Here is a 15349-nt window from a genome sequence, read left to right on the forward strand (position 1 = left end):
AAATAAAAGATAAAATATTTTTTTAGTTATATGTACATAGTTTTATATTAAATAAAATTTTATGAATTAAATTATAGTTATAGGTAACTTTTTCATATATTATTTAAAAAAAAAATGATTTATCAATTTCCATTTTATTCACCTAAATTATATAACACAAATATATCAATGAAAAAATCACTAAAATTTTATAAACATTATATAATTTTTTTATTTTATTTTTTAAGAAATTTCTATAGTTTGCATTCTAAAATATAAAAAATATATATAATTGAAGTGTGGATATTTTTTTTTAAGATTTGTCAAATCACATAAAGATTAAAAAAAATTATATTCACCCCTACTTTGATTAGAAAAGTTGTTTGTTTAAAAATCACATAAACAAACTACAGAAGGTGAATGGTTGTTACACAATGTACAACCACAACCATTGAATTTGACTACTATATTAAACTAGTTCAATAGTTGTTACAACCATAACCATTGGGTTTTACTAGTGCATTAAACTAGTTCAACGACTAAATCACAACACAAAAATAGAGAGAAATTTTTAACTTGCCCACACGAACTAAGAATATAATCCATTCAAGCATTGTTACAGAGTGCACAACCACAACCATTGGGTTTTACTATTGTATTAAACTAGGTCAATGAGTAAATCACAACTGGAAACCAAAGTGAAATTTTCAACTTGCCCAAAAGAACTAAGAATAGAATTCAATGCCTTCATTGTTTCAAAATGTGTTGGTACAGAAAACAAAACTCAAATTATGGAACAACACTCTTAACCCTTGAAATTCCTATGTTGTTACACAACAATACTACACACAACGACCAAAGCATACTCATTAACTCATACAACAACCAATTGCACTCTCTCCTAATCGTGCAATAGGTGAGCAAAAAGCCTCAAGGCAAAAGAAGTTCCTTTTCTTCCTTGTTCCCACAATTTATCTTAACATTGTTGACCTCTTCGCATTTCAACTGAAACAAATAACTTCACATATTGCCAACCTCTTCACCTTCATAAACTTAATCAATTCACTTCCTCTCAATATGTGGACAAACCAAAATTTGTAACCTACGTCATTTGCAGTGCATCTAGTAGTGGTTGCCCTATAGCAACACAATTAAACAACTATTGGTTTTGGATGTGTCAACAACTCCAGGTAACAAGAATATTAGATCACAATCATGAAATTGTTAACAACTCAAAAGTGATCATTGCTTCAATAGAATGTAGCTACATGAATCGCAACAACCATCCACTGAATGTACAACCATCCACTAATTGTATCCACCAATAATACAATAAGTGTATCAACAAATTAAAACACAAGGGAGTAAACACTTATTATAAACTCGATAGAAGCTTATTTTTGGCTAATGAGGATCACGAAGTCAAAAATACTCTACTAAAATTCCATAAAGGAATCTGTATTATATTAATCAAATATGAAATTACATATATATAGGAAGTGCTATCTCAAGATAGGGAAACTATCTTGGGCACAATTTGTTGGTTGAGAGAATATCTTAACCACACACCAAATTAAGGAAACCACTCCTATAAAATAGGAACAAAGCATTACATAAAAGTTATAACTGAAGCACACCCCCTTAATAAATACTTGTCTCGAACATAAAAAAATATATTGATGTCCATTTATAAGTAGTTTGCTTATTCATTCACCACTCATTAAATAAATATTTATATTTCCTTATATAATCACTCGTTAATACAATTAAGTATAATTTTCTTTATTTCTCTATAATATAATTTTTAAAAATAAATAATCTTTACAACATGAGCTTTCAAACACTTCAGAGAAAAATGGGTATAAAATTAAAAGGCTCCTGCATTTTTCTTCTGAGATATATACAAGAAGCTCCCCTCACATAACTATGAAACTCTATTTAATGATAACTATAAAATTCTATTTAATGATAGATTTATCCCATTATATAATTTAATAAATATAAAATGATTTAATTAATAAATATAAAATAAAAATAATTATGTTAAATTTAATATATTTTACTATAACCTTTTAATTATAATATTTTTTATTATAAATAATTATTTTTAAATATTTTGAATATCATATTTTTCCAATTTAATTTCTTCAAACTAAACAAACCATAAACACATTTACAATTCCAATAATACATGTTCACATATGCACACATTATCCAGGAAGGCTGATTACAATTCCAATAATACATGTTCACATATGCACACATTATCCAGGAAGGCTGACTATTTCGGGTAGATTATAAAAACACCAAATTACTCTTGAAATTATTACAATCCGCCAAAAGATAAGTAGGTAAACGCAGTCTGTTTTTTTCTCAGTCCCGCAACAAATGTTGCAGTGTTTGGATTGAACACAACTTGTTCCTCCCGCGACAGCCGACCTTGAGGAGCCACGCCGACCACTCCTGCAATCGGAGATGCTGGGCGCGAGTTCTCCTAGATTTTTTCCTCTCCCAAACATGTTCGTGTTTGGATTGAACACAAACTCTCCTTCTCCCTCTCCTCATGAGGTCCTTGATGAGTTACGCGGACCATCCTTTCCTGCAACCGGAGAGAGGCTAGGCGCGAGCGCTCCAAGCTTCTGCTTTCTAAGCTCTGAAATAAAATGTGACACACAGTATCCTATCGAGAGTAGCAAAGGACTAGTGCTAAGTTGCAGAAAGTCAGTAAGCACTGCAAAAGGCTGTGTGACTTCAACCAGACAAAGAGATCGAAGAAAATATGGAGGTTCAGTGCCCGTTCCCAATGTCTCCCATACATCTTCAATCTATTCTCATTTTTCTGTGCACCGTGGGACAGCTATACTCGGCCATTGCTATAGCTTCCATATCGACCTCCGCATTCTCCTCACACGCTACTTATGCTACCGATCTATTTGTATCCACATCCCCATCGGCCTCAACTGGTAACCCCGATAACCCTATTGTTTTCGTAAACCATCATCGGCCTGATGTAGGAAAAACCTTTGCCAGTCACCTCTCCCGCACCCTAATTTCTCATGGACTGCGACTTGGCACCATTGAAACCGCTTCCGTGCACATTGCAATTTTCTCTAAGAATTACGCCAAGTCCAGTTTTTGTCTAAATGAGCTTCGGATTATGTTGAAATCGGGAATACCTGTTATTCCCCTTTTTTACGATGTCAATCCTTCGGATCTTGAGTGCCATGAAATGTATGCTCCAGTCCTGAGGATGTTCCGGTGGACGGTAGTCAAGAACGGAGTTCTGTACCATGAAGATCTGCGCATGCTGGAAGAAGAGAAAACATTTGATGCCCAAAGTTGTCAAGAGAGGCCGCGGTACGATCCAAAGACAGTTACAGAATGGAGGAAGGCTCGTTTTGACGCTTCAGGGTTATGCGGTTTCGAACTGGCAACCTATAATGGGTGAGAACTCCAACTCTTAAATTTTTTGGATTAGTTAGGTACATGAACCTAGAATCAATTTAGTTTTGCATTTATTTACTTGATAAATTGAGAATTAAAAGATGAATCCCATGAAAGCATCTTAATAGGACGCTGAAGCAGACCTGTACTTTTTTTTAGTATGTTGGTGATACATAGTATTCAACGTAGTTGCAAAGGAATAGTTTCTATCATTTTTAAAACTTGTTTTCTTTTATTTGAGTTTATGGGAATGGATTTTTAAAACTTGTTTTCTTTTATTTGAGTTTATGGGAAAATGGGAATGGATATGAAATGAACGTAAGTGGTTGAGAAGGGTTTTCAAAGACAGTTTTGAAGTTAATGAAAAGGGAGTTTGAGAACATTTTAGATGGAGTTGCTGGTATAAGGAGTTTGTGTAAGTTTTTTATTTTACATGAAACATTGTTTTGGTGTTCATTTCTAAAGTCTTTTATGAGAAAACCATATAACTATTTAAAAACCCTAATTCCTATTTTTGAAATAGCCACCCTATAATGAAGAATACACATGGATTGGCATTTGGTATCAGGTTGTATTATGAGTAGTGTTTTGAGTCTTGTGTTAGTGAACAATGCTCCAAGTCTCGTGTGAGGAGGGATAAGTTGTGTAGAGTAGTGGAAATCGAGTGAGGGTTGAGACAGATTGAAGAGTCAAGAGGCTAGTGAAGCATATCTAGGAGTATTGTGAGCAATGCATTATGAGAAACAACATTTAGCATTGTATTAAGAAATGTGAGAATATGTGACAATCTAGTGTTTTCCAATGGATGCTTGTCCACTAAACTATGGCGCGTGATTTCTTGTAGTTTTGTCAAAACTATGGCATGTTTTCTTAAATTCAGTTGTGTGGTTTTACTATTTTAATTTCATGTGAGATCTACAAAAGCCTTATTGTAATAGCTTATTACTTGACATGTTTGAAGTTTTTTCTAGGTTTAGTTATAGAGATTAGTGGGTGATCTTTGTTACTTGTAACTTGTTAAACAAATAAATATGATGAAGTAGAGTTGTCCAAGATTGACCTCAAAATTTGATTAAAGTTAATTTTTTATACTCGAATTTGAGGCACTGCTAGGATGCAAAAGGGTTTAGGAATTTCCTACATTTTGAATGGAATAAATACTAGATTCCAAACATTACGAGGAGGTAGAACATTCTAGTAGTGTGTTTATGAATCATGAATGGATTATGAACATTTATAAGTGGTACATTCAAGCAAGTTACAAATTGAAATATTGTATATATCAATAAACCATCCACTCTAGGGTCATACCTTATATGTATCATTATCTAGATACATTATAGTGTAGACTACTTTTTTGTACTTTTTAATATATATATATTGTAATTCCCAAAGTGGCCTTTCCTACAAATTTGGGGAAAACTTCTAGCTATTCTATACATTGACATCCATGTAAAGAAGTAATTCATCTCATTTGAACTCTAGATCTATCATGTGTGGAGAAGGATCAAGTCCCTTTAAGTGAAAAATTTGTTTAGATTGAAAAATATTAGGGAAATGTGGGTGCCTGAAGGATTTTTATCCCTCTCAATGCATGATAAATGCAGTGCAAAAGGGATTTACACTAACAGACAAACTCAAACCTCTTTACAAACTAGGAAAAATATCCTATAATCCATTTAACAATGATGGGTTAAAAAAAAGTTAAATTTATCTTTACGTTACCACCACTACTAAATCATATATATATATATATATAACATGTTTTTCCAATGAAAAAATCCATGTAAATATATTTACAGAAATAGAATATGTTCTTAGATGTTGTAAAACGTTAACGTTTGCATTATAATGCATGTAGCATATAATATTTGTAACTATCCCTTTTTTGCATTATAATGCATGTAGCATATAATATTTGTAACTATCCCTTTTATATATGAATGAGTAGAACCTTGATATATGATAACAATACTCTCTTACTTCCCAAACAATAAATTGGTTCCTCTCATTTCTTTTAGAAATTACATCTCTTTTTTAATCATTAAAAATGTATCAATGACCATTTCCTATTTGTTTAATTCACTATCCACGAGATATATACGAAATTTAACTTAGAAAATGTTGTGTAAGTAAAATTTATATTTATGGATTGTGTAAATATTCATAATTTGTCCTTGATAATTCTTGAATACTTTCCAAGCCCCTTATCCAACTCTAACCCTTTTTTTTATAAACCATCTATGGTCTTACTTATATCCTTATAGATGTGTTCACAAGAAGTATGAGTGAAGGTGGAATATAAAGGAATAACATCAAGAAATAAAGATTTGACCATGAAATATCTTAGGTTTGACTCTTGTTTCATAAACTAAATTTGAAGGCATGAATCCTCAAATATTTGAATATGTGTTACTCCATTTTCATCGGCTAACATCATAACCAATTTGAGTGCCTTTAATTCATAAAAGTTATTTGATTCTTTTCCAACTTTAGCTTTGAAAAATATACTATGGGATGTATAAAAATGAAGGATTAATCTTTTCCCACCCATAGAAGGGGTTCCCTAAGAAGCATCAACAAAGAATGCCCATGGAAACCATGTGTTAATTGCTTCTTGAGTTGGTTGTATTACTTTTTGTTTTTCCTAAATTTGAGGAACTGTAGATAATATATTTAAGCATTGGAAAACACATTTCATAGGAAAAGTACCCCTATCTTCGATCAATTTTAAGTTCCCAACAAACCATACACCCCAAGAAATTGTTAAAAGGAGAGATCTGTAGATTTTGGTTTCCGTATTAGTGCACCAACTTTTGAAAATATTTTCTATAATGTTCATTTCCAAGCATTTTTCAATCTTATCAATCATTCTTCATCACTCCAAACTCGCTTTGTAATTTAGAAAGATAGAAATAGGTTCTTCATCTTGTTTGCAAGGAAAACAATATCTAGATCCCACAAAATTTTTCTCTACAAAATATCTAAGATTAAAGCTTTATTATTCATATTTTAGATTTTACTAGGCACTTAAAATTTCAAACTTGTTTTCATGAGCAAACCTAGAGACTCTAACTCCCCTAAGTATCTAAATCCTTATATCTAATGCCTCACATAGAGTCCCTAGTTGGATTTAAAGACTAAATAATCCCATCCTCATCATCACTTATTCTAGTATAACATGCTCTTAAGAGTTTACTGTACGTTTTCAAATAACTATGTCATCCTCCCTTAGATTGATCTTCCTCTAAGATAAATAATGTTGTTTCCATGTAGTTATCCTATCCCATCTAGCAATATGCTTGAGCGTATAAAATTTCCCATCTCTTAGATCATAAATAAAATGTCAAGGTAACCTAAGGAAGGCTTCACTTCTTATCCTTGGGTCTAGCACATTTTGGACCTTGTCTTTGTTTCCCACACTCCACACCAATAAATTCCTAACAGGTGAAAAAAAATTAATGATCACTTTCCATATAATTGAGGTGTTTTAGATTTCTCTTAACATGATTTCTTACTCATTTCTCCAATATATCTAGAGCCATTTACTTGTCTTTAATGACTTGAACTCATAACCAAAAACTTGAATTAGTTTTCATACATTCTTAGCAACTAGTGCATTAAAGAAGACAAATATTATTTAACACTCAACCTGATTAAGCCTTTGGTATTGGTAGTTTTTCCCAAGAAACTAGAACAATTTCATTTTCTTATGCATTCATAACCAAATAAACATGTGATGTAAATAACATGATCCTTGCCAATAGTATTTTATGTATCCATCCAAATGACATCTAGTAATTTGGAATCGCTTATAACAATACTTTCACCAAAACTAGTTAACCCCCTTTAAATAGCCACTGATTACACCAAGTATTTAGTTTTTTCTTTACCTTTGTTATTAACCGTTAATATTCCCTCTTTATACATATTGTCTTTTGGTTGAAGCCTTAAATATTTCTAACCAAAATATATTTCAATGAAATTGAAGGGAAACAATTGGTTGATAAAGTTTTGTCCCTATTAGAGATACCCCAAAAGATTATCTTTGATCTTTATTGAGTTTATCTTCATGCCTGTAGCCATGTGAACAAGGGAAATGTTTTCTTTGAGCATCTCAACCATTATTCTAGAACCTTCATAAAATATAAAGATATAATCACTAAAGAGCATGTGGGTGACAAAATAGGAGTTCTCAACATTTATTGTTTCAAAGCCGCCCATTCCCACTAGCCTCCTTTAGCAATTTTCTTATATCTTCTGAAACTATAAATAAAAGGATGGAGGATAATGGGAATCCCCATCTAAGCCCTATTTTTGGGCTTAAGTACGAGATGTTGCACTGCTTATAAGGATACCAAAAGATAAATAACTGATAGAAGTCATTACCCAAGTAATGAAAAAAGATAAGAACCCATATGAATAAGGATTAACATTATTTAGAACTAGCTCACCCTATCATAAACTTTGGATAAATCCACCTTTACCAAAAAATCTTTTAAATTTCCTTAATAGAATGTAATGTTTCTTGTGCAAGCCTCACTACCTCATGAATTTTTCTCACTTCCAAAATTTAAATTATTCAATAAATATTTGCAAGACATGATCCCTTTCAACCTTCTAGTGATAATCTTTCAAACTTCCAATGATAACCTTTGATATGATTTTATAGATATAATTGCAAGGTGATATTGGTTCAAATTTTCAAATCTAGTCAAATTATCAATCTTGAGAATCATGGCTATGAATAATTTGTTGAAAGTTTCCTTATCTTTTCCAAGAATTTTCCAATGGTTCTTGTTGAATAAATCATGTTCAATGAACTCATAAAACCTTAGGAAGAATTGCATCGGTAATCCTTTTAGACGTGTGATTCTATTATTTTGAAAGAATTTAGGTATCATATGTAATCCATCCTTACTTCTTTCATCAATTCTTGATTTTATTCTAGTTTAACAAACCTTGGGAAGCAAGTAGATAATCGAATTACTTCATGGTTTGTAGCTTGATTTTCAACCATAAATATTTTAAGCAGTTAACACCTTTTGTTTCCATATCATTAAAAAATTTCACCCACACTTCACCTGCCTTCCCAATATTTCATATAGAGTTAATGTTTTTCTCAATTGGCATATATATGAAAAAAATTATGTTTTCATCAACCAGCTAGAGCCAGATAGATCTAATTTTAGTCTCCACTCTTTCTCTTTGTCTAGAAGGGTTTGTCTCTTTTTATCTTCCAAATTTTTTACTTTTGCTTTTGATTATCTAAATTATAACCAAATAACTCACTATAAGATAATAAGGTTCTAAGAATGTCCTCTAACTCCTCGAGAGTTTAGTCATCCCTCTCCCTTTTATCTTTTTACCATATCACTCCAACCTACTTTTCCCTATTTAAATTTTAGTGACGATGAATACAGATTGATTCTCTCAAATAAGAATCAAAAGATTCCTACACTTCTTTTATCCCATTCTCAATTTTTTTTTCTTTTAACCATTCTAGGTTAAGCTTGGATGTACTAGCTGGTTTCATTTGGGTTGAATCCACTTCCAAAAACATTAGGCAATGATATGACTCCCCCCAGTGGAAACCATTAATGAATTATTATGGCTTATTGGAGGAAAGATTCTAATATTAAAATATAATCCAACCTTCTTTCTATGCAATCCTCTCAATATTCTCTTGTTTTAGTAAGTAGGATTTAATTTCGTAGGTTCGATGTCCAATAATCCCACCTCCAATTTTTCTATAATGTACAAGATAGACAATCATATTTGGCAAATAGTCCCCATACAATCAATTCCATTGTAGTGAATTTTAGGTCCCTCCCAATCATAGCCAAACCTTTTTGAAGTATTCACAATTGAACATATTATCCCAATATTTTATTCTTTCCATATAAGGCACATACATATTCAAAACCATGGTTTATTTTCCTAGGTTTAGATAAAACAATGAAGTCCTTATACCTGATAAGAAATCCCATGAATTAGTATAAGTAAAAAATCTGCCCCCCAAACCAAAGGTCTCCTTACCATGTAAATGTAATTGAACTTCCAACACTAAAAAGTTTTAAGGGATCTTGCAGAACTTTCTCCTCGTTTGTCATTAGTTCTTGCAAAAATATGATAGATGGGTTATGTACATCTATTAATATTTTTGAGGCCAATTTTTCGAGGAATTGGCCATCTCTTGACAATTCACATAAAAAAAATATTTAAAACATTCTCAAGAGAATTTTCTCTAAGGGCCCAAAATAATGACATATGATTTCCACTTTTAAAATTATATATATATTTTAAATTTGCGTTCTTAAGAAATATAGTATGTTCCTCCTTCTTGAGAGGTTTTAGGTTCCTTTTCTTTCAAAAATAATAAGTGCACTCTATCCTTCCTAGAAAAATTGAAGAACCTTTAGCTCTTAGCTCAAGGTTGTATTTTTGCATTCTAAAGATTCAACTTCATAATGGGCTCCTAGGTCCCCTTATTCATTGGTTGTATTCATATATTTTCTAGATGAGGAAACCTCACTAGCTTGAAGCTATCTTAACCCTTTCAAAGGTATAAGAGGAAAATACGTAGGAATTTTTATCCTAAATAAACTAGGGAGGAAGTAACTAATTTGTTCCTCTTCCCTACTAACTTTAACTACCACCCAAGATCCAAAATATAAATTTTCAAAACTCATTCTTTTATTAGGGGATGGGAATTTTTTTTATTACCCAATTCCTTTGAGATTTCCTTTTTGTTCTTTTTAGTGTTTGAAATTTACCACCCACATAAGATTGTACCTATCAAGATTTTTACTTCTACCATAAAGGATCCCTTTTATGTTGTTCAAATGATCCTTGGTGATCACCTTAACCCCAAGATATTGTACAACAACCTTGATCCTAATTTAAATAGGAATGCAACAAATTACATATATAACCATAAATATAGAGATGAAATAGAAATAACACTTCATTTCATTAATATCAGATACTGAAATATGCTTACAAACAAAATGGAAATAAGACTAGCTTGGGCAATTGTAACTTATCTCTGAGAAGAGATGTAGTGGCTACATGCCTCTGAACTGCATTACAATGAGGCTTGAGGGCCTATTTATTATTGAGAAACAATGGAAAACACCAAATATCCAAAAACCTAACCGTAGAAGATGAAACACCAAACTATGGGCCCCGTTGGGGTAAATTGGTACATCAACTTCTTGGGGTCGTAACTTTGGCATACGATCTTCGTTTGATGCACACGATAGCTTGTTAGAAAGATATATCCAAGGACTACAGCTTCTAACAACAAATATCAAGTTGAAAACTCTTATTTTCCACCATGAATTTCCAAAAAATGTCGTTTAGGGCCTCAAAGTGGCTTCGGAAGTTCACGACCCGAAAAACTACCAAAAATAGTAAATTGTGCTACAATTAAGGAAACTAAAAATATGAAAGAAACAATGGTGGGGGTCTAAGTGGAATAGATGGGTGGCTACCAATATCCACATGGATCATTCCTCCCCCCTTAGAAACATCTTCTGAACTTGGTCCCAGGTAAGCCATTTTCCCTAGTGAAGGAGTTGGCCTACTTTGAGAACTTGATATAGTTGGATCCTTTATTGTCCAGTGTTCCTGATTTGTGTGTTCGTGAACCAATCAGTTGTAGCTTTCTCCATGCAAGCTAGATTTACTCCTGTAGGTGTGAGATGTTTTGCAATGTCTAATTGTCCAGTAATGGTGGGAAGTATGGTCGAAGGCAGTCCACATTGAACACTGGGGCAGGCCAAGGATTGGGGGAATGCTAAGTTCAAATGCATTGTCTCCCACAACCTTGGTAATAGTGTAAGGACCATATCAGAGTGGTCTAAGTTTCTGATAGACTCTGGTAAGGCATTCTTTTTGAAAATGAAACCATAAGAGGAATATCCTTCATGGGGGCAGTAGCTACTTGGTTGATTATGGGGTATTCCAATGTCGAGGCTTTTCCTAGAGGTGGTTGATTTTCCATTTGGTCAAAGATGTGCTAATATCCTTCAGGGATTTGAGGGGGAGATTTTTGAGTAAGTGGAGGATTATTAATCCGGGTTGGCTTTGCAGCACTGCCTAGATCTGGGATCACAAGAGATCCTTGTTCCATCAACTGAGGTCTTGTCTTAGCAATTCCACTGGTTTCTCCCTCTCCTCTCTTAAGTTACACGACTTTCCCTCTTGTAGAGGATCATAATGTAAATTTTTTGTAACCTGAAGACTTTGCTCAGATCCTCCAATTTGGCTTTGAATCTCAGCGTAAGCTGCAGATGGTGAGCCTACTGCCTGAGGGATAGCAATAGGACTTTTTCCAGATACAACTAGGAATCCTACTGATGCTTGAGACTCTACTTTTCTTACAATTTCGTCTATAAAGTTCATTCTCCCAAGGTTCACCGATCCCTTGGGTTTTGTGGATTTAGGTGGGGGGTTCTGATCTTTTTCTATCTTTTTATTCCTAGTCATTCATAAAAACTTATTCCTATTTAACCTTTAAGATTTTGCTGAAAAGCGGGTTGGTAAGCAAGCAATTTACTTGCTAGGTACGCATGTTCTTACCTCCCATTTTTTAAACGCAATTATTTTGTAGAAAGATACAAAGGAAATCACTTTGAAACACTCTCCTCGGCAACGACGCCAAAATGTTGGTGCACTAAGATGTCTTTTTTACAGGCAATCTTAATTCCTACATTAATTGTCAACCCAAGACGAGTCTTTTTTATTTCAAGAGTGTCAATAATATATATGCAGTGAATTCAGAGGTTAGCTAATAACAAATCATTGCAATTGGTAATGACTATGTTTTCAAACTCAATCGAAACAATTATGAAATAAGTAACTCTGAAAGAAAATCAGAACATACTTTGTAATTCTACTTAACCTATCATGAAAGTAAATGATTCTGAATACAACTACAAAGAATCACACTTGGTAGTCTTAAATGGAATTGAAACTAACTCACTCAATTATTAAAGAGACTACGACAATTGAACAACAAATGATAATTGAACAACAAATCCCAATTGAACAACAACTAATAATGAAACAACAAATGATAATAAAACGACAAATGATATTTGAACAACAAATAACTATATTGTGGAAAGCGATCAATTCTTTCTCAGAAATCTATGATAACATTACTTAGAATGAATCAGCGATCTAATGCTAGAACTAACATAACCAATCCAACCAAGATCATTACTCGTATATAACACATGGCTAAATTTGAACCTCGAATGAAAAACAAAAGAAAATTGAATTAACAATCCTCACGATAATAAAAAATGATATTAACTTAACATTAACAAACAATAAAGAATAAAATAGAAAATATTATAGCACATGTGAAGCAGTCGATCTTCTCTTGACTGGGCTCAGAGATGCTAGAAGTCTCCGCTATGAGATACTCAGAATGTAATTATGATTTAAACACAGTCTTCTTCATTAACACGGATAACAGAGTTAGAGCATCACCAAAGTGACAATATCATATGTCCAAAAGAATAATTATGAACTGTGAATTTCTGGATTAGTTGTGTAGTTTGCCTTTCGGCCTTATATATAACAATTAGAAAAGTAAATAGATATAAGAGAATCCTCAGGATCATGGGATCTTGAGGATTTTTCAATACTCGATATGATTTTGACATAAAATATCATTGTATGCCCGGTCTTCTATTGTGCTGCCTTACCTTTGACGTTGTCTTTTTCCTTTATGAGATGCTACTATTTTATCGATTGAACAACTATCATCCAATTCACGTCTTTTGCACATAAAGATAATAAAAATAAGTTTTTCTTGCTTAGATTTGTCTAATTTGTTATTGATTAATTTTACCCAACTGTAACAGTTATTTCCTCTACTTTTATCCATAAAGCAAGATAATCATGTGAGGATGAGTGCTAAATAAAGCTATTAACAAGGAGAAAACATACATTTTTCTCGACCCAACAGGTGGGGCTACCTCCAGTATCCTATAAAACTTAGTACCTAGATAAATAATAACAGAGTGGGGTCTAGACTCATATACAACATGTTGCTCCCATAAGTATGGTGACCTAATAATAAATCACACACTTCATGAGAAGCAACATCACATAATACCTCATCCATGAAGGGCGTGATGCTGTAGGGAAGGTGACACTGTTTGCTGATGCGAAGATCACATCCTTGGTGGATCCACTTGACGGTTTATGACTGTGGATGTACTGTAGTCGGTAGGATTAGCTGCTTCATGAACTTTTTTGAAATGAGGTTCTTTCGGCTCCTGTTGTCGAAAATTAATTGCAATGGAGAACCCTTCACCCACATCTGCGAGTGGAATAGGCATTTCCCCTCTTCTGGATCTCCAGGCTCGATATTTTGGAACTTGGTGGTTTCCATGGTGGCGATGGGCTTAACGTCAATGATCTGCTTCCCCTTGTCATCCCCCTTGCAAGGTTCTGACTTAGAGTTAGAACAATGCATCGGACTCAGAAGCCTTCAGCTCGGACACCAACGACTGCTTCGGCTAACACTCACTTATGTTGTGAGTGGAGCTCTTATAAAATCACACCACCTTCCCGTGCCCTTCTTTGTCTTCATGGTGTTTCTCTTTTCTTGCAGCTTTAACGGGTTACCTTGGGTCACCCCGCCTTGGCTCTGCCCTTTTATCTATGCTTTGGGGGCATCTTTCCCTTGCTTTGGATTCGTAGATCCAAAGTCTCACTTTTTTTGTTTAAAATTCTGCTTGATCTTGACAAGATATCAGTATGCATGCAGAGAAAGAGATGTCTAGGAACTCCATCTCATCTTGGATGTACCTGTGTAGGTAGCGGCAGTACTTGAGTACCAAATGTTTCTGAGAATCTCCGATACCGAACATTGTGCGAAGGGTATGAAAATCATTTATAAACTCTAGCACGTCTTGGTCCCCTCCCTGTCACAACATGGTCCACTTTACGTATTTATCCTCATAGCTCTCGATAGGGTAGTACTGCTCCATGATGACATCCCAGAACAAATCCCAAGTGGGTGCGGTTGAAAATAGTGAGGGCATACTTTCATCCTTGTTCTCACAGTAGGTTTCCCACCAGTCCTTGGTGTGGGGGGTGGATTTGAGCATAGAAAAAGTGATATTTTCACAACTGGAAAAATCATGAATAGAAAAATATCCTTGTAGTAGATTTAACCATTTGTCCACAACGTCTATATCTATCTAACCCTCAAATATGGGAATGTCAAAGTTAACTTGTACCTCAAAGGGTGTGGTGTTTCCAGAGTAGCCGCTGGAACTAGATGTGTCACTGTTGCATAGGCACTAAACGATCTAGGCGAAGTTGTCCATTGCTGCATTCCTCTATCGCTCGAGGGCTTCTTCAAGCAACATTTTGAAAGGATATCCTACCCCCTCATCTTTATTTTCTTCCACCATGGGAGGCTGAAGGGATTTGCGAGGCAGGTCTTGCAAAGGTTCGACCAGTTCGAGCCCTAACTCCTCATATCCCAAACTCATTGGCGACATGCAAATAAAAACAGAGAAAGAGCAGACCGCTCTGATACCACTGATCCAAATTTAAATAGGAATGCAAAAAATTACAAATATAACCATAAATATAGAGATGCAGTAGAAATACCACTTCATTTCATTAATATCAGATACTGAAATATTCTTACAAATAGAATGGAAATAAGACTAGCTCAGGCGATGGTAGCTTATCTCTAAGAAGAGATGTGGTGGCTACATGCCTCTAAACTGTGTTACAATGAGGCTCGAGGGCTTATTTATTATTGAGAAACAATGGAAAACCTCAAACATCCAAAAACCTAACCCTAGGAGATGAAATGATAAACTATGGGCCCCGTTGGGATAAATTGGTACATAAACTTCCCAGGGTTGTAACTTTGGTATATGAT

General features: G+C 33.9%; 1 protein-coding gene across 1 annotated transcript in view; it reads left to right on the plus strand.

Moving 5' to 3' along the window:
• Positions 1 to 319: 319 nt before the first annotated feature.
• The window catches only part of LOC149213380 (uncharacterized), a 50930-nt gene continuing 35900 nt past the window's right edge, over positions 320 to 15349 (plus strand). Inside the window, exon 1 of the mRNA XM_089391991.1 lies at positions 320 to 3423. Within this exon, the coding sequence (XP_089248117.1) occupies positions 2759 to 3423 (665 nt within the window). The 5' untranslated portion in view covers positions 320 to 2758. The remainder of the gene's footprint in view (positions 3424 to 15349) is intronic.

The sequence above is a fragment of the Pinus tabuliformis genome, chromosome 1_1 (genome assembly GCF_031772625.1).
Source record: "Pinus tabuliformis cultivar Carrire ecotype Pingquan chromosome 1_1, CPIR1, whole genome shotgun sequence".
In the NCBI taxonomy this organism is placed as follows: domain Eukaryota; kingdom Viridiplantae; phylum Streptophyta; class Pinopsida; order Pinales; family Pinaceae; genus Pinus; species Pinus tabuliformis.